This window comes from Portunus trituberculatus, chromosome 37 (assembly GCF_017591435.1).
Source record: "Portunus trituberculatus isolate SZX2019 chromosome 37, ASM1759143v1, whole genome shotgun sequence".
Lineage (NCBI taxonomy): Eukaryota > Metazoa > Arthropoda > Malacostraca > Decapoda > Portunidae > Portunus > Portunus trituberculatus.
Genome location: NC_059291.1, coordinates 26,210,556 through 26,231,954, shown reverse-complemented (window position 1 = coordinate 26,231,954; position 21,399 = coordinate 26,210,556). Strand labels below are relative to the sequence as shown.

The window sequence follows — 21,399 nt, the reverse complement described above, 5'->3', positions numbered from 1 at the left end:
GTGATGAAGTTGTTACAGCACATACTGTACATAACTTTAAAGAAAAAATGGATAAATGGAGACATATAGAAAGGACACTGTGAGCCCCACTCAAACCTTGTACAATACAACTAGGTAAATACACACACATACACACACCTCGTAGCGTAGTGGTTAGCACGCTCGACTCACAATCGAGAGGCCCGGGTTCGAGTCCCGGAAAGCAGCGAGGCAAATGGGCAAGCCTCTTAATGTGTGGCCCCTGTTCACCTAGCAGTAAATAGGTATGGGATGTAAGTCAAGGGGTTGTGGCCTTGCTTTCCCGGTGTGTGGAGTGTGTTGTGGTCTCAGTCCTACCCGAAGATTGGTCTATGAGCTCTGAGCTTGTTCCGTAAAGGGGATGACTGGCTGGGTGACCAGCAGGCAACCGAGGTGAATTACACACACATACACACACAATACTTTTTCCCATATATATAAACGACATGCCAGAAGAAGTGAACAGCTACATAAATCTGTTTGCGAACGATGCGAAACTGTGCACAGTTATAAAGCAAAAAGAGGATTGTGAAATACTGCAGGAAGACCTAAATAAGATCTGGGAATGGAGTAAAAAATGATAGATGGAAATCAATGTGAAAAAAAGCCATGTCATGGAAATGGGAAAGAGTGAAAGACGACCCGTGGGAATCTATAAGATGGGAAATGAAGTAGAACTGGAGAAAGTAAAAAAGGAAAAGGATTTGGGAGTGACGATGAAAGAAAATAATCAACTGGTAAGCCATATTGATAGAATTTTCAGAGAGACATAATTTGCTAAGGAATATTGGAATAGCATTTCACTACATGGAAACAAAGAAATGATGAAAAAATTGATAAGTACTATAATAAGACCTAGATTGGAATATGCAGGAGTAGTGTGGACCCCTCATAAAAAGAAACACATAAGGAAGCTGGAGAGACTACAAGAAATGGCTACAAGAATGGTTTCAGAATTTGAAGGAATGACATATGAGGAGAGATTACAGGCTATGGATCTACCAACCCTGGAACAGAGAAGGAGAGAGATCTGATGCAAGTTTATAAATTGATCAACGGAATGGACCAAGTGGATAATGAGAAACTGATCCTGAGAGAAGAATATGACATTCGAAGCACAAGATCGCATAATAAAAAGCTGAGGAAGGGAAGATGTCTGAGAGATATTAAAAAATATAGTTTCCCACAAAGATGTGTTGAGACGTGGAACAGTTTGAGTGAAGAAGTGGTGTCAGCAACGAGTGTGCATAGTTTTAAAGAAAAATTGGATAAGTGTAGATATGAAGGCGGGGCCACACGAGCGTAAAACCCAGGCCCTGTAAAACTACAACTAGGTAAATACAACTAAGTAAATACACACACACAAGCATAATAACCCTGTAAAACCACAACTAGGTAAATACAACTAGGTAAATACAAACACGGCAAAAAAGGCAAGATAAAGTGTGGAAGAAACTCTTAAAGCAGGAAAATTACTATAACAGACGGCAGTACGAAGATGCTAGAAATGAATATATTAGAGTAAGGAGAGAGGAAGAAATAAAGTTTGAGAAAGATGTAGTGGATAACAGTAAAGATGAACCCAAACTTTTCTACAAGTTTATAAACGGCAAAACAAAGAATAAGCAAACAATTGAAAAAATAATCAAAGAAGGGAAGACATACCAAACAGAGAAGGAAATGTGTGAAATAATGAATGAGAGCTTCAAAACAGTATCCAATGCAGAAGATGATTTCACAGAACCTAATAGGACATTGGATTGCCAAGGATTACAGGAGATTGCAGTGCACAAAGAGGATATTGGAAGATTACTAGATAAGTTGGAAGTCAGAAGAGCAATGGGGCCAGATGGTGTATCAGGCTGGGTGTTCAAAGAATGTGAAGAGCAATTACTGGATCCAATTTGGGAAATAATTAAAAGTTCAATAAATGAAGGGAAAGTTCCACAAGAGTGGAAGAGAGCCAATGTAATATCAATATTTAAAGGAGGAAAGGCAACTGAACCACTAAACTACAGACCAGTGTCACTTACAAGTGTCATAGGGAAGTTATGCGAAATAGTTATGAAAGAAAAATGGGTTAAATTTCTAGAAGAGGAGCAAGTCATATCAAACAGACAATTTGGGTTCAGGACAGGGCAGTCATGTGTATCAAACTTATTAAGCTTCTACTCAAGAGTTATTGTAGGACTTGAAAACAGAGATGGATGGGTAGACACAGTATACCTGGACATTAAAAAAGCTTTTGATAAAGTCCTGCATGGAAGACTTCTTTGGAAACTAGAGAACATAGGAGGACTGCGTGGAACCTTGCTCGAATGGACAAGAGATTATTTGAAGGATAGGGAAATGAGAACTGTGATCAGAGATACATACTCATCTTGGGGTAAAGTAACTAGCGGAGTGCCACAAGGGTCAGTGTTAGCCCCCATTATGTTTCAAATTTATGTAAACGACATTCACATCGTGATAAAGTGAATGTCGGTTATATAAATTTATTCGCTGATGATGCAAAATTGCTAAGAGTTATCAAAACCAGAGAGGACTGTCTGCTGTTGCAGGAAGATTTAAACAAGATCTATGAATGGAGCAAGAAGTGGAAATTGGAGTAAAATGAGAAATGTCACATAATGGAACTAGGAAAGAGTAAGAGAAGACCAGTATGGAACTACATATTTGATGGGAGAGAAACAAATAATGAAGACTAAAGAGGAAAAAATTCTTGGAGTGATCATACAAGAAAATCTGAGCCCTGATAAACACATAAGCAAGATATTTGAACTATCATATAAGGTATTGACTAGTATGAGAGTGGCATTTCATTACATGGATAAAGATATGATGAAAAAAACCATCACAAGCATGATATGCCCAAGGCTGGAATATGCAGCAGTGGTATGGTCTCCGAGCTCTAAAAAGGATATAAGAAAATTGTAAAGGATACAGAAGATTGCTAAAAAGATGGTGCCGGAATTAAAGGACCTTACATATGAAGAACGACTGAAGGAAATAGGACTGCCAACCTTACAAGATAGAAGAGAACACGGGGACCAAATAACAAAGTATAAGATAGTAAATGATATTGAAAAGATAGACAAAGAAGACCTGGTGCTGTTGCCGGAAGAAGATGGAAGGACAAAAGGACATGAAAAGAAGATCAGGATGAGGCAGTGTGTGAAGGATATTGGAAAATACAGTTCTTCACACAGTACGGTGGAAAAATGGAATGCATTGGATAATGGAATTGTTACAGCACATAGTGTGCATAACTTTAAAGAAAAACTAGATAAATGGAGATATGGAGACAGGATACTATGAGCCCCGCTTGAACCCTGTACAATACAACCAGGTAAATACACACAAGAAAAAAAATCTGTGAAATTGTGATAAAAAAAATTGCTGGAATATCTAGAGGAAAATGAAATCATAAATAACTAACTTTTGTTAAAAATATAGGTAGAAAAGCTGCTTCATCAAGTAGGGAGCTGACTGTACATAAATTCAAGATATCTTTAATGGAAATGATTACTAAATTAAGGACAAAATTAATTTCATGAGACAAGTTACAGTGGAACACAAGTAGAGCAGAGATAAAATGTTACAACTTGAGATTCTACATATCATGCATTCTTGAAGATTTAGAGCACAGTTCCTGTCACCACACAGACCCTGCAGAGGCTGCTCCCTGCTGTGGTGCTGCTGTCGTGTTGCTTGGCCCACCACTGAGCTTCTCAGGAACCTTCAACATTTTCTAAGTGATATTACTTGGTGTACTGTTAGTGACCATAGTAAACTTGACTATCTTTTTAAACATGCACTACAAGCTTATATAAAACTGCACTACAAAAAAACACATATAAGCAAAACTATAATATTGTACAAGGTTAAAAGGGTCATATTCTAAGCAGAAATTACAGTGAAGGATTCTATATTAGATCTGAAGGGATCCAATAGCACCTATAAAGAACCAGAAGCATATTTGGCAATGACTTACTGGCAGTCCTGGATCCCCTCTCTCACCCTTCCTGCCAATCTCTCCTCGTGCACCCTGCCAAGAAACACACCCTGGATCAGCAATGCATTAACAAAGCTACTCCAGTCAGCATCATGTGAAACACAAGCCCTCACTCTCAGCTATAAAGGACTAACAAACCTGTTACCTATGAAAATATACACAAGCATCTGCCAGTAAAAGCATTAGATATCAATATATTCTAGAGTACTATACCATCACTCAATATACTTACATGATTATATAATTATGTATATTCAAAAGAAAGCATTAAAGTAATAAGACTGTTGCTTACCTTCATACCGTCCAAACCCGGTGCACCCTGTAGAAAAAAATACTTATGTTGAATTGTGGCTATGAAAATATGATTCCTCTTAGAGGGAAATTCTGAGAAATCAAAACACATTTAGAATTGAAAGGTAAAGAAGCAAGGTACCATGATGCAGGTCTGGCATAGCATTCCTGGAGACACAATATTTACTAAGGATAGAGATTCTAGGTGACAATGAAGACAGGAACAAAATCATGGAAAAGAAACCACCAAATGCATAAAACATATAGCAATGATTCACTTTATGCACTGAGGATAAGTAAAATTTTATGTCAGAATACTAAAGTGAGATGATACGCACAGCTGGGGTAAAGGAGGGAAAAATAATAAAGTAGTGCAAGTCTAATCAAGATGTCTTCACTTTTCAATTAAACAATGAAAAAAACTTTATGTAGATGTTTCAAAATGAATTATTTCTCAGCATATTTATATATGTGACTACATTAGGGTGTAGTAGGGTATGTATGCAGCCCAATGGATATTTGATGTAAGCACCATATTTTTCTAAATGTCAAAAATTGGTGAAAATTTTGTGCAACTTGAACCATTACTTCACAAGATAGAGATCTTCTTCAAGATTCAAACTGGTGAGAAATTCATGGTAGATATCATGTTCATGGTGCAGAATACACAGTTTTTATAACTATTCATACAAAGTAGAAAATACAATTCTTTCTTGTTTTGGTGGCATCATTTAAAAAAAAAAGATAAATGAATAAAAATAAATAAATTACAAAAGGCACTAACATCACTTCTAATTCAGAACGAAAAGAAAAGGTAAAACTCATAATCTGACGATTCATTAAGAATTCTTGAAATTTCTTGAAAACAGTTGTAACTCCATGAACTGTAAAAGGGGCCCTATACACAACCAGGCAGCCTTGTCTGGCACTTGAGCAAAACAAAACTGTTCTGGCAAAACTGAGCATGTAAGAGCACATTAAGTGGCCTCTTCAGGCTGACTGAAGATCATCTAACGAAATCTGCAACTGACAGGTTGACTCCATCTGGCCAGCATCTGGTTGAGGCAGAACTGAGTGTGAATGGGCACTTGGGGTGGCCTTGAGGCCACAACACTCAGTATAGCACTTGGCAGCATACTAAGGAAACATCTGCTCCACCAAGCACCCTCTGCTCCACAGAAGAAGAGCGATGCTTTGTAGATGGAATTTGTAAACATTTACAAAATTAATCATGTCTTTGGAAAAACAAATCAAAAGACTATTTGGATAATTGAAAAAAAATGCAGCATATGACTTGTTTACTGAAAAATTGGATGAAAAGGACAGTAAAACTACATGAGAATCAGAGACCAAGAAAATCAACAACTTGAAGAGCTCCTTTAGGAAATTAAAGGTTATTTTTTAATAACTGCTGTCATAAATTAGTCTAGCTTTTCATCATCGCTGCATGGTGTCCCGCTAGAAGTGAGCTGTGCCTTGAGGTGGCCTGAATAGTGTGTGTCATATCATTTAAATCTGGATATTTCTATACTTCTTCAATAAGTTGCTCAAAAGGGTCTACACCTACAATCATCCAATGACAACCACACTTGTCTCATGCAGAAGGCAGAATATAGGCTGTGTGGCAGCAACTGGTTGCCTTGGAGTACTTGAGCACATGCACAAGGGAAACAGTAGTCCTAAATTAACAAATCAAATGACTTGCTGAGTGACCTTCAATGCTTTACCTTTGATATAAAGATCATCTGCTTTGCATCATATTTGTCTTAGACACCCTAATTGAAAATAACACAAGCAATTAGAAAGCCCAGTAGTGTGCATGGCTAACAAATGTTGCATGGCAGTTAGTGGGATTGCATCTTAAATAATTCCCTTGGCCTGAGTGAGGCATGGGGACTAATTGCACAACAGAGGAGGAGGTAGTAGACACCTGTCGAAACAAATATTTACTCCCCAGCAAGGTCAAATAGCACTATTTCTGATCTGGACTGACTCTGGTCTACCTAGTTCTTGTCTGGATCAGTTCAAGGGGTGCTGTGAACTCACTATCAAAGCTAGGTATGAACTCACTGAACGTTTCCCTTTGTGTCTCACAACTCAAAGGGGCATTCACAGCCTGCCCTCTAAAGACATCTCTCCCTGTTCACACACAACCAGGGCCGTTTCTAGCTATAGGCGGACAAGGCCATTGCCTAGGGGCCCCAAGCCACCAGGGGGCCCCCTGGGTAGCTTGGAAAATTTAAATTTCCTAAGTCACCCAGGGGCTCCGTCAAAAAATTGAAATCTAGGGCCCCCCAAACAGCATCTTGCCTAGGGCCCCAAAAAAGCTAGAAACGGCCCTGCACACAGCTACAAGCACTTCCTTCACACACACACAACCTTCACTTAAAATAAAAAAAAAAAAAATGGTGACTCCTACATCAGCCTCGAAGTCCCTTGTGGGGAGAGAACCATAAATGTCCCCAGGTTGGACTGCTTTATCAGGGTTGACCCAAAATGTCTTGACACCTCCTCAACTTTTTTTCTCATTAACTTTGGCAACATTCGTGGTCTTAGATCTAATTTTCACACCACCTCTCCTTTGCTAAACCTCATCTTCTTTTCCTCACCAAAACACAGCTGTCTGAGGCAACTGACAGTCGCCCATTCTCTGTTCCCTCCTACTTTCTCTATCCTCATTTTCGTTCTACAGTCAGATGTTGCTTCTATGTGCACAACGACTTAACTTGCTTTTGTGCCCATGCTCTTGAATCTTCCTAGTTTTCCATCATCTGGTTTCGACTCAATAGTCACTCTTTAACTAAATTTATCTGTGCTGTCTATCTCTCCCCTAACTCCTCTGACTATAGTAAATTCTTCGACTACTTAACTTCCAAAATGGAGCACATTCTGTCCTTCTACCCTTTCACAGAGATCTCCATCCTTGAAGATTTCAATGTTCATCACCAGTTTTTGGCTTTTCTCTCCTTTCACTGACCATCATGGTGAACTAGCCTTCAACTTTGCTATCCTCCATGACCTAGAGCAACTGCTGCAACACCCTACTCATATTCCTGACTGTTTTGGAGATATGCCCAAAAATTCTTGGTCTTTTCCTTACCTCTAATCCTTCAACTTATGCTGTTACCCTATCTTCTCTGTTGGACTCCTCTGATTACAACCTCATATCTGTATCTTGTCCTATTTCTCCAATCCCTCCTCAGGATCCCACAAAGTGGAGGTGCCTTTGGCATTTGCCTCTGTCAGTTGGGGGGACCCAAGGAGGTATTATGCTGATTTTCCCTGGAATGTTTCCATGTCAGAGACTCATGCTGAATGTATAATAGAGGTGATAGTGTCTGGCATGGAGATGTACATTCCTCACTCTTTTTCTCAACCTGAACCTTCTAAACCTTGGTTTAACACAGCCTGTTCTCGTGCTATACATGATAGAGAGGTTGCCAACAAAGGCTACTTGAGCCTTCCATTTCCTGAATCTCACACACTTTATATTTATGCCCGGAATCATGCCAAGTCAGTTCTTGAACTTGCCAAACACTCCTTCATAAATAGAAAATGTCAAAATCTTTCAAAATCTAACTCCCTTCATAACTTCTGGCATCTAGCCAAAAACATTCCAATAACTTTACTTCTTCATCTTTCCCTCCTTCATTTCATCCTGATGGCACCACTGCCATCTCATCTGTTTCTAAAGCTGAACTCTTCTCTCAAACCTGTGCTAGCAACTCCACCTTGGATGACTCTGGGCTTGTCCCTCCCTATCCTCCTCCCTCTGACTATTTCATGTCTTCGATCAAAATTCTTCGTAATGATGTTTTCCATGCCCTCGCTGGCCTAAACCCTCAGAAGGATTATGAGCCTGATGGGGTCCCTCCTATCATCTCAAAAACTGTGCCTCTGTGCTTACACCTTGCCTGGCCATACTCTTTACATTCTGTCAATCAACTTCCACCTTTCCTTCTTGCTGGAAATTTGCCTACATTCAACAAGTTTCTAAAAAGAGTAATCATTCTAATCCCTCAACTGCTGTCCTAAAGCTTTAATCTCTTGCTTCTCTAAAGTTTTTGAATCTATGCTCAATAAGAAGATTCTCAAACATCTATCACTTCACAATCTTCTGTCTGATCGCCAGTATGGCTTCCATCAAGGTTGCTCTACTGGTGATCTGACTTTCCTTACTTAGTCTTGGTCATCCTCTTTCATAGATTTTGATGAAACTTTTGCTGTCGCATTAGACATATCAAAAGCTTTTGATAGAGTCTGGCACAAAGCTTTGATCTCAAAATTACTCTCCTACAACTTCCATCTTTCTCTCTACAACTTTATCTCAAGTTTTCTCTTTGACTGTTCTATTGCTGCTGTGGTAAATGGCCACTGTTCTCCTCCTAAATCTATCAACAGTGATGTTCCTTAGTGTTCTGTCCTGTCATCCACTCTCTTCCTATTATTCATTAATGATCTTCGTAACCAAACTTCTTGCCCTATCCACTCCTACGCTGATGATACCACCCTACATTTTTCCACGTCTTTTCAGAGATGACCAACCCTTCAGGATGTCAACAGGTCATGCAGGGACACCACAGAATGCCTAACTTATGAACTTTCTAAAATTTTAGATTGGGTATTCAGTGTTTCAAATACTCAATTCCTCCATCTATCAACTCAACATAACCTTCCAGACAATTATCCTCTCTCTTTCAATGACACTCAACTGTCCCCCTCTTCTACACTGAATATCTTTGTCCTTTACTCATAATCTAAACTGAAAACCTCACATCTCATCTCTTGCTAAAACAGCATCTATGTAGTTAGGCGTCCTGAGGCGTCTCTGCCTGTTTTTCTCACCCCTCCAACTGCTTGCTCTGTACAAGGGCTTTATCCACCCTTGTATGGAGTACTCTTTGCATGTTTGGTGGGGTTCCACTCACACAGTTTTATTAGATAGGGTGGAATCAAGAGCTTTTCATTTCATCAATTTCCCTCCTCTAACTGAATGTCTTCAGCCTCTTTCTCACTGCCAAAATGTTGCATTTCTTGTTATTTTTTATTGCTACTTTTGTGGTAACTGCTCTACTGATCTTGCTAACTGTATGCCTCCCCTCCTCCTGCAGCCTCACTGCACAAGGCTTTCTTCTTCATCTCACCCCTATTCTGTCCAACTCTCTAACATAAAAGTTAACCAGTACTCTTAGTCTTTCATACCTTTCTCAGGTAAACTCTGGAAATCCCTGCCTGTGTCTGTATTTCCAACTTCCTATGACTTGACTTCATTCAAGAGAGAGGTTTCAAGACATTTGTCTCTGTCCTTTGGCTAATTCTATCAGCTCTGTGAGGAGACTGGCAACTGAGTGGGTTTTTTTTTTTCTTTATATTTTTGTTGCCCTTGGCCAGTCCTCCTCTCTTGCATAAAAAAATAAATATATAGAATAAAAAAATGTGTTGACCAATTTCTTTTTTGTGATTTCCTAACTTTATTGCTGCAACAATTTTGTGTCCAACTTTGCTGATGAAAAGAATGATCACAATAATGTACTATCTGGTGTTACTTCAAAAAATGGCTCAGGCATTTACATCTTTTCTTCACAGGGTGTCTCATATGTAGGTACTATCTTTGTTACTTGTTATCTCAGAACTGTTTGAGTACACAGGGGCCACACAAGAGTATGGCAAACCATGAATAAACTTCAACAGTCTTCAGTTTTATGGTAGAGTTTATCTACAAACATCACACATTATTAAATTTCTGACAACCTATGTATAGCCATCAGTTTGGAATGCTCATGTGCCTACATATAACCTTAATTATTCCTGGGTATTAAGCAGACTTTTCCCAGCAAGGCAGAATTATGACTTCCATTGTAAGAATAAAACTTTGTAAAGCCCTACAGTCAGTCCCAACCAAATACTATCTGTCTGACACTGAAAATGTTTTAGGTCAGTTGTAAATATATTAGCATGATTAAAAGAACAAGCTAAACCTAACAACATCATGTAGTATTGTAGTGCTTTCTGGATGTCAAATACCATATACTGTGAACTTGATCTGGCAGGTCTCTTTGGAACATATTATAAAATATGCCACTAAACTCAATGTAATGATTATAATGGTTCAAGATTACATCTAAAGGTTATATTGTACATAACTTTCTTAATCAATATGGCTGTGTTATGTATTCTACATATAAAATGCATAAAATAATGAAAGAGGAAACAAAGAACTACAAAGACTATGAATGTAACTGTGTGGCTGGGAACTTTCTGATATGGTAACATTATCTTAGGTTTTGCATGCAGGAAATGAGGCACCAAAAATATGCAGTAGACTGATGGAAACAACAAGCATATTATAGTTAGAAAATATATATATATATATATATATATATATATATATATATATATATATATATATATATATATATATATATATATATATATATATATATATATATATATATATCTTCAACAACAGTCTTACTGTGTTAAGCAATTGAAGATTATCACTCAGTGAGGGATGTAACAATACATGTGTGCCACAAAATGCTAACATGCCATAATAATCAACCAATAAAATTCCGGATGCTGCTGATAATAATTGACAAGTTGACAAACTTTGTGGCCAGATCAATTTACCAGTTACTGTATCTGCTTTTACTTGGATGTCTTCCTAACATTAAAAAATTTTAAAATTACAATTATACAAAAAAATTAATAAACAAACTTTGATGAGTCAAAAGAAACATGTGTAACTTACAGTTCTGCAATAAACTTTATATATAGTGATCTTTCTCTTTTAAATTTCACATCTAATGCAAGAATTAGAAAGGAGATTTAAGAAATAAGCTGTGTAACTCCATATGTGTACCCATGCACGCCCCCACACGTGCATACACACACACACACACACGAGACACGGTAGAGGAAGGACGCACTGGCGCCGTTCCGACAAGCAGCTGATCTTCACTACATACCGGTTGTACAGTTTTTACAGTGGCCTGGGCAGGTCTCATTTTTCTTCATGTAATCAATTATTAAGGAATGATGAGCGAAAAAGAGATACCATCAAAATGCAGACGTGAGATTGGAAAAGGTAGGAAAGCTGATGATGACTATGCTGATGTGGGTGAGCGTGTATTCGAAGGTTTCAATACGACGACTACTTCACTACTAAAAAGAGTGTCAAATATTGAATATAAACTAGATAAACTGATAAAGGAGAAGATGGAAATGAAAGAGAATGAAAAACAGGATAAAGAGTTTATAAAACTGAGAGAAAGGATAAAAAAAGTGGAAGAAAATGAAGCGGAAAACAAACAACTAAAAAAGGAAGTAGCTAACTACAAAAAGCAGATGGAAGAAGGACTCGGTAAAGCTGAAAAAGAAAAAGAGAAGCTGAAAGATCTAACAAACAAGGAAGAGGAAAGAGTACAGAATGTGATTAAAAAAGAAGTACAAGCATGGAGAGTCCAAGATAAGAAAGATAAGGCTGATTTTCAGGAGGTGATTCAAGAACAACTTAAAGAAAAAGAAGAAAATATGACAAACAAAATGATAGGAGTTCTCAAGACAAAAGAAAATTTAGTTAGAGAAATTGCAGAAAAAAAAAGAGTGTAGTCGTATTTGGAATAAAAGAAAAAATATAAAATATAGACCAAAAGAGAAAAGAAGAAATGAAATCAGTCAAAGACCTACTGAAGAATCTAAACGACGAAGATAGGCAGAACTTGGAAGAGGAAGTAGAAGAAATAAACAGAATGGGACCATATCAAGAAGGAAAAACGAGACCAATTAAAATACTACTAAAATCACAAGCAGCAACAGAAGAAATATTATATAGAACAACAAAACTTAGAGAAACAGAAGGCTGCAAGGATATCTATATAAAGAAAAATAGAAATGAGGAAGAAAGGAAGAGATACAATGAACTGGCAGCAGCAGTAAGGGAAAAGAATAATGAAAGGTCAGAAGAGGAGAAGAAGGCATTTTTTTGGAGAATTCTAGGAGACAGGATAAGGAAATGGTATATAAACGAGAAGGAAGAGAAAAAAGTGGAACAAGTTTAACTAAAAATGATAAAGGCAAAAGACTAAAAATGATGTATACGAACATAGATGGGGTTTTATCAAGTAAATTAGAATTAAGAGATTACATAAGGAAAGAAAATCCAGATATTGTATGCCTGGCTGAAACAAAACTAAATAAAGCAATCAAAATAGACTTGGACAATAGGTATAATGTATGGAGAAGAGACAGAGTGGGTAAAGGAGGAGGAGGAGTCATGATTATGTTAAGGAAAGAGATAGTGATAAATGAAATGGAATGTGGGGAAGGAAAAGCAGAAGTATTGTATATTAAGATGCATATTAATAAAAAAAGATAACAATCATTGTAACATATGTGCCACCAAAAACAAATTCATGGACCAATCAAGAATATAAAGACATGATAGATGACACAATAAGGAGTCTAATGAGAATCGTTAAAGAAAGGAGAAAAGTGATATTAGTAGGAGATTTCAACTGTAAAGAAGTGGACTGGGAAAATTATGAAAGTGGTATGGGGGAAGAAGCCTGGGAGAAAGATTCTTGAACCTAATGATAGACAATATGATGGACCAGAGAGTAAAGGAATGCACAAGATTCAGAGGAAACGACGAGCCGGCGAGATTGGACCTAGTTTTTACAAGGGGTATACAAATGAATGATGATATAAGATATAAGTGCCCATTGGGAAAGAGTGACCATGCAATATTAGAAATAGATATAGAAGAGGAAAGGAAGATAGAGACGATTCATACAAAGGAGACCGATTAAATTACAGAAAGGCTGATATTGAGAATCTCAAGAACTATTTTAAAACGTAGACTGGGAGGAGATGGAAAACTCAGAGACAATGCAAGACAAATATAACTTATTTTTGGAAATATACAAAACAGGAGTCAGGAATATGTCCCAAAATATAGACCTAAAGAAGAAGGAAAGAAAGATTGGTTTAATGCAAGGTGTGCAAGGCAAAGGAGAAAAGAGATGGAGCATGGAAAAGGTGGAGGAGAAATAGAATCCAGCAAATAAGGAAAACTTCAAAGCAGCAAGAAATGAATATGTTAAGGTGAGGAAGGAAGAGGAAAAGAACTTAAAAAGACATTGTCGAAAAATGTAAGGAGCAACCAAAATTGTTCTATAGATTCATAAATGGAAAAATTAGGCAAAAGAAACAATAGAAAGGTTAAAAGGAGAGAACGGGATGGTGGAAGACCCAAAAGTATGGCAGAACTATTAAATAAAAATTCCAGGAGGTCTTTACTAAGGAATCCAAATTTGAGAGGCCACAGGGTAATAGAGAGACAATCTATATGAAAGAGATTAAAGTAACCAAGCTTGAAATAAAAGAGTTAATGAAGGAACTGGATGAAGAGAAGGCAATGGGACCGGATGAAGTCTCAGGCAGAATACTGAAAGAATGTAGGGAAGAACTAGCAAGTCCTATATACAACATCATAAAATGCTCAATAGAAAATGGAACAGTACCAGTAGAATGGAAAAGAGCTGAGGTGGTTCCCATATATAAGAGCGGAAGGAAGGAAGAACCTTTAAATTACAGACCGGTATCACTAACTAGTGTAATATGCAAGATGTGTGAAAGAATAATAAAGAAACAATGGATCGAGTTCCTTGAAGACAACAAATTAATATCAAATAGCCAATTTGGTTTTAGAAAAGGACGGTCTTGTGTAACTAATTTATTGAGTTTCTATTCTAGAATAGTTGATAGAGTACAAGAGAGAGGGATGGGTTGACTGCATTTATTTGGATTTAAAAAAGGCGTTTGACAAAGTGCCACATGCAAGATTACTGTGGAAGTTAGAGGAGAAGGGTGGCTTAAAAGGAAGCACATTGAGATGGATAGAAAATTATTTGAGGGGAGAGAAATAAGGACGGTAGTTAAAGATATGAAGTCAAGTGGAGAGCAGTAGAAAGCGGAGTGCCACAGGGTCAGTATTGGCACCAATACTTTTCCTCATTTATATTAACGACATGCCAGAAGGAGTGAACAGCTACATAAATTTGTTTGCGGATGATACGAAACTGTGCAGAGTTATAAAGCAAAAGGAGGATTGTGAAATACTGCAAGAAGACCTAAATAAGATCTGGGAATGGAGTAAGAAGTGGGAAATGGAATTCAATGTGAACAAAAGCCATGTCATGGAAATGGGAAAGAGTGAAAGACGACCTGTGGGAATCTATAAGATGGGAGATGGAGTAGAACTGGAGAAAGTCAAAAGGAAAAGGACTTAGGAGTGACGATGGAAGAAAACAATCAACCAGTAAGCCATATTGATAGAATTTTTAGAGAAACATATAATTTGCTAAGGAATATTGGAGTAGCATTTCACTACATGGACAAAGAAATGATGAAGAAATTGATAAGTACTATAATAAGACCCAGATTGGAATATGCAGGAGTAGTGTGGACCCCTCATAAAAGAAACACATAAGGAAATTGGAGAGGCTACAAAAATGGCTACAAGAATGGTTCCAGAATTTGAAGGGATGACATATGAGGAGAGACTAAAGGCTATGGATCTACCAACCCTGGAAGAAAGAAGGGAGAGAGGAGACCTGATACAAGTTTGTAAATTGATCAACGGAATGGACCAAGCGGATAATGAGAAACTGATCCTGAGAGAAGAATATGACATCCGAAGCACAAGAGCATAGTAAAAAGCAGAGGAAGGGAAGATGTCTGAGATGTTAAAAAATATAGTTTCTCACAAAGATGTGTTGAGACGTGGAACAGTTTGAGTGAAGAAGTGGTGTCAGCAACGAGTGTGCATAGTTTTTAAAGAAAAATTGGATAAGTGTAGATATGGAGACGGGGTCACACGAGTGTAAAGCCCAGGCCCTGTAAAACTACAATTAGGTAAATACAACTAGGTAAAGATACACATACACACACCTTACACACTCTAGAAAACCTCAATGACACTTCAAGAATCATGTTGCAAAGAACGAAAAGATAAAAACTATTCTTGTCTGTTCAAAGAAAGAAAGAAAAAAAAAAAAGACTATGAAATGCATATAGTTCCTAAAATAGTATATGTACATAACTGTGTGATACCCTCAATGCTCATAAAAATTTTCAAAGAATGTAATGGTTTGATGTAAAAATTTTCTTTGATCACCAACAAGTGTTTTTGAAACAATTAATCCTCCGTAAGAAGTTTCTGTCTCAATAAATGTGGTGTTCACTTATTTGTTTTCATGACATCCATTACAAACAACAATGTCTTTTCTGCCTAATTATTTAATTACTGAAAGCATCATGCACCACAGAGTCCTCAAGAAATTTATCTCTGTTGATCTTTATGCTTTGTCATAATGCAGGCATTCTTCTAAATACCTTTTTACTGGTGAAACACTATGCAGAAAACTGTAAAAGCTTGAAAATTTCATATTGTTAATTTACATTATAAAATTTAAAGATGTATCTATCCTTGATTGCTTTATTTCAAGACACTTCTATCACTGCTGTAAAGAAATACACAATATGGTTAGTTATGAATTTCCTTTAGTAAATACACCTAATATGCTGAAAAGGATATATGACCATAGGAGCCAATGTTAGCACTTGTATCTCCTTGTGCCACACCAGAATGATTAATAAGACTCTCAGCTTGACAGCAGTTCCCCTAAAACCTGACAGATTCAAATATTAAGTGTTTCAAAAAGAGCTAAAATTTCTCATATAAGCATTCTTTTCAATTGATTTTTCATAAATTGTGTGGTAGTGCAGCATTTGCAAGGTAAAGGCCAGATCAAAGTTAGTGCCTCACATGGGATCATACCCATGGGAGGGCTTGTTCGACACCTACCGCTGGCCCTGGCTTGCCTGTCTCCCCTGCCCGGCCTGTCTCACCCCGCAGCCCCATTGGTCCAGGCAGCCCCATAGGTCCTGGGTCACCTTTGTCACCTTTGGCACCCTGCAAGGTAATGACACTTTGGTAAGAAAAAGGAAAACAAAAAGAAAAGAAAAAGAAAGAAAAAAAAAGAAAACTACATTTTAGATTTCATAGTACGTATATAAAACAACAGTTTTGATGATATTTATCTATGAAAATGTGTGATGCATTCCTATAAAAAATAACAAACATCAAAGGAACTACAATAAAGAATACTGAACAGAAATGTTATACACTTAAGAAACTTTAAAAAAAAGTGTACCATGATGATTGTAGAAGGACAAATATCTTGAGGTATACACATCCTTACAAAGTTAATTATGACAAAACCATAATTTCGGAAATAATCAAAATGTATATATAGATGTAAAATTTGACCACAGTATTGCTTGGTGTGGTTATGTCTATAATTTTCGTTTACTTTTCTTTTTTTTCTTTTTATCAGAAAATGTTTTAGTATTTTCACTTCAAACCTCCACATATGTCTGATAATCTTCAGGACTTTGCTGACAGGATTAATGTGTGACAGCTCATACTGCTTTATAAGATTACAAGCATTATCTAAGGAAATGCATGTAGGTGCAGGTTAGTTGAATATACACCCAGACATAAAACTACATACTAAAGCTACCTGTTGCATAAAATCATGGAGAAAATCTGAATATGTAACCTATGAGTGCAATAACATAAAATCTTAGTTGGATAGTAGAGTCCAAGTGTGTCACATATGCCCCTGAAAAGCTTTTGTCATCATCCTAACAATGATCACAGATGACAAAAAATTCCAGAGATGTCTTGTTAAGTATTTGGTTTTACCAGCTACCATAAAATTGTCACATTTTTTGTAAGTCTCATCAATCACATGTAAAATTATCTTAAGCAACAATATCTAATTTTCTGAATATTTGAAATGACTGACAAGGCCACACATAGCTATAGTAAATGTGCCACCTTCAACTTTATCAGGGCACTACAAATCTCATGTGTTGACTGACTGAACAAAACTATAGCTCTCCGAGTCTTTCTTTACTAGATCTATTTCTCAGTTCTGTAGTCCAGGCGCTTAGGGAAATATTAGGGAGACATTGTGCAAATTTATCTACAAGCATGAAATTTGGCACAGATGTAGGTTAGGCCGTACTGAACTCATTTGTTGAGGGCGCCAAAGCCGATGATCACTGGGGCCGCCATATTGGCAAAATCCAATATGGCCGCCACTTGGTATTTCATTTTGCGATAACTTCACGACTAAAGGTCATACAACATCGTGTAAAAGCACTTTATAGGGGTTTTCGACCTCAAGGAATCAAATCCGAGCTCAAAAATTTGCATAGCACATCCCATATGCTGAGTATATTTGCAAATTTTCTTTAAAAAAACAGACGTGAAGGGCGATATTTCAGACTTTGCTGTTCAATTGTGGTTACTTTCTAATATATTTATTTTTCTTTTGTTCTCAGACCTACCAAATAGAATCTTACACAGCTTGCAAGTAAAATACAGGAAAGATGTCCTGTCATTTGTTGAAAATATCGAACAGCTAGGAAATCCTTTTGTTGCTGGTTCGGAACTTGTTGCGCTTGACACCCAAGAAGTCATGGATCAAGAAGTCGTCACATCTCTCTGCCAAGTCCATGAAGTTGGCAAAGATCTTCATGAACAATATGTTGCACAAACACTCGACAAGGCAACTGTGCCAGTGTCCAACACTATCCGACGTAACAACATCCTGACCTTTGCCAATCGACCTCACTTATCCAAGAAAGGCAACAAAGCCAGTGGTACACAGAAGAAAAACATGACTCTTATCACACAACTCTTCCTGTCACTTCAATCACGACCAGATGCTGATGTGGAAGAGTTTTTTCGCTTTGAAAATCAAAGGGAACCACCAAGTTTGGCTGACTATGGCTCACTTAGATCCGGCAGCAAGTCTGATATTCTGGAATGCATCAAAGCTCCAACTGGTCGGTCATCTCAAGCTAGGCGTGCAACGATTGTTGTGTTGGACATGGCAGCAGTTATTCACATGGTGCGACCTACATCAGCAAAAACATTTGCCGAGTATGCTACACAACATATGATCCCGTTCCTGAAATCCCAGATAAATCCAGCAGTTTCCGCATTGATGCCATATGGGACACCTATCCAGAAGAGAGTTTGAAGTCACACACATCAACGTCGTGGTACAGGTCCACGAACTAGGGTTGGAAGTGGCAGCACACGAATCCCAAAACATGATTGGAACAGTGGATTCCTCAAGAACAACGACAACAAGAAGGAGTTGTTCATTTTCCTGAGTGAGAAGATAGTCAAGAATGACTGGGGCGGAAACTCCTGCTCAGTACCAAAGGCGAAAATGTTCTATCCAACAGACAAGCCGACGTGTCAGCACTCCAACCCTGTAATCATGCCGAGGCCGATACGAGGATATTCCTTCATCTGGCACATGCAGCAGCCCAGGGCCACAAGATAGCTATTGTTCGTACTGTTGATAGTGATGTGGTGGTCCTTGCCATACACTTCTTCTCAAGCCTTGGTTTCTTGGAGCTGTGGGTTTGTTTTGGGAGTGGCAAAAATGTCCGTGACATCCCCATCCATGACATCTGTGCTCACCTTGGACCTTCCAGATCTCTCGCGTTGCCCCTTTTCCATGCAATAACAGGGTGTGACACGACATCACACTTCCTTGGATGTGGCAAAAAAACTGCTTGGACATCTTGGCAAAACACTCCAGGACTCACAGAAACACTGATGGCATTGACCAATAATCCAAACCACCTCAGCCTCGATTTCTACACATGCAGAATCTGGAACGATTTGTGGTCATCATGTACAGCAAGGGATGTGGACTGACCAGGGTCAACGAAGCTAGACATCGTCTATTCACAAGTGGTAGAAAAACCTTGGAAAACATTCCACCCACACAAGCAGCTTTGTTTGAACATCTCAAGCGGGCTCTGCTTCAAGCAAGCTTCTACTGGAAACAGGCAACCTCAGTTCACCAGACTATTCCTAACTTCACCGCATGGGGTTGGCAAAAAGAAAACACTGGTATCTGGTTACCACACTGGACAACACTTGAAGATGCCAGTAAAGCATGTTCCATCCTGCTGCACTGTGGCTGCGAACGGGCTTGTACAGGAAACTGTAAATGTAGCAGAGCTGGAGTCCGATGCACCGGGCTGTGCAAATGCGAAGCCGGGTGTATCAATAATGATGATACTTAGACAAATACCTTCTACAGTGACAGTCCACTAAGAACAGACTCATAAAATTTCTTCATTAGTGAACATGTAAAGAAACAAACTGAACCACTAAATGTATATACAATAAAAACTTTAGATTGGCAAAAGTATATACGCTATGTGAAATCTGAGCTCAGATTTAGATTCCTTGAGGTCAAAAACCCATACAAAGTGCTTTTACTTGACTTTTTATGCCTTTCGGTTGTGAAGTTATGGCAAATGAAATATCGAGTGGCGGCCATATTAGATTTTGCCAATATGGCGACCCCAGTGATTATCGTCTTTGGCGCCCTCAAGAAATTGGTTCAATATGACATCATCAACATCTATGCCAAATTTCATGCTTGTAGACAAATCTGAACGATGGTTCCCCTAAGCGCCTGGACTACTGGAATAATTTTTATCAATCTTCCACATTATTCAATAAAACATTTCTCTTTCTTCTCAAAATGGGAAGCAGAACTGCATGAAACACTCAGGATAGCACTGAATCAATGAATTAAAGTATTTTGGCATAACTTTTCTTGAAATTCTAATGAAACATGAATTTATCTATAATTTGAGCCACCAATGAACAACACTGACTTAATTTGAATTCTTTGAATATCAAAATTCCAATACAGATCAGTAGCACATCAACTGAAACAGAATATGAGATTCCTGCCAGATGACTTACCGGCTCTCCTTTGGTGCCGTCCTTGCCCCTGCCTCCCTTGATGCCTGGTGGTCCCTGCAGGCCTGGGGCACCAGTTGGCCCAGGTGGACCTGGAGGACCCATGATCTGCCACAAACATAGACATTACCTTTTCTTCTCAAAACACCATGCACTATACACTTATGTGTCACAATATATCATAGAGTGTTTCACCCACAAGATGACAATGCACTCAACCACTCACCACCTCCCCTGGCACCTCCGTCCAGATCCTGCTGGAATCTCCCTGTGGCAATACAAACAAATGGTCCCTTTTAGTATCACATAAAAAAATAATGTTAGAAATGAGTGTCCATACATGATTGAATTCATTTCATGACAACTTATCCTTTCATGTTTTAAATTAAAGCTTATAATCTTATTTCATCATTATGTATCTTAATCTCTAAAAAGTACTGGCCAGTAGACACACACACACACACACACACACACACACACACACACACACACACACACACACACACACACACACGTGTGTGTGTGTGTGTATTTACAACTAGGTAAATACACACACACACACACACACACACACACACACACACACACACACACACACACACCATAAAAAGAAACACATAAGGAAGTTGGAGAGACTACAAAAAATGGCTACAAGAATGGTTCCAGAATTTGAAGGAACGACATATGAGGAGAGACTAAAGGCTATGGATCTACCAACCCTGGAACAGAGAAGGGAGAGAGGGGATCTGATACAAGTTTATAAATTGATCAATGGAATGGACCAAGTGAATAATGAGAAACTGATCCTGAGAGAAGAATATGACATTCAAAGCACAAGATTGCATAGTAAAAAGTTGAGAAAGGGAAGATGTCTGAGAGATGTTAAAAAATATAGTTTCCCACAAAGATGTGTTGAGACGTGGAACAGTTTGAGTGAAGGTGTCAGCAACGAGTGTGCATAGTTTTAAAGAAAAATTGGATAAGTGTAGATATGGAGATGGGGCCACACGAGCATAAAGCCCAGGCCCTGTAAAACTACAATTAGGTACACACACACACACACACACACACACAGGATCAGTTTCTCATTATTCACTTGGTCCATTCCATTGATCAATTTATAAACTTGTATCAGATGTTCCAGGGTTGGTAGATCCATAGCCTTTAGTCTCTCCCTCATAGAAGGGTGGAAGCATGG

At 38.1% G+C, this 21,399-nt stretch overlaps 1 protein-coding gene across 14 annotated transcripts in view; it reads right to left on the bottom strand.

Annotated features, from left to right (window-relative positions):
* Positions 1-21,399, bottom strand: part of LOC123513902 (collagen alpha chain CG42342-like) — a 364,679-nt gene that overhangs the window by 15,512 nt on the left and 327,768 nt on the right. For all 14 annotated transcript variants that reach the window (XR_006677477.1, XM_045271367.1, XM_045271376.1 and 11 more), the window contains 5 exons: positions 20,428-20,469; positions 20,205-20,309; positions 16,194-16,301; positions 4,326-4,352; positions 4,013-4,066 (listed from right to left, as the gene is read on the bottom strand). Coding sequence is in view for 13 of the 14 variants with exons in the window: in XM_045271367.1 (XP_045127302.1) it covers positions 4,013-4,066; positions 4,326-4,352; positions 16,194-16,301; positions 20,205-20,309; positions 20,428-20,469 (336 nt within the window). In the remaining variant the exon portion in view is untranslated. The remainder of the gene's footprint in view (positions 1-4,012; positions 4,067-4,325; positions 4,353-16,193; positions 16,302-20,204; positions 20,310-20,427; positions 20,470-21,399) is intronic.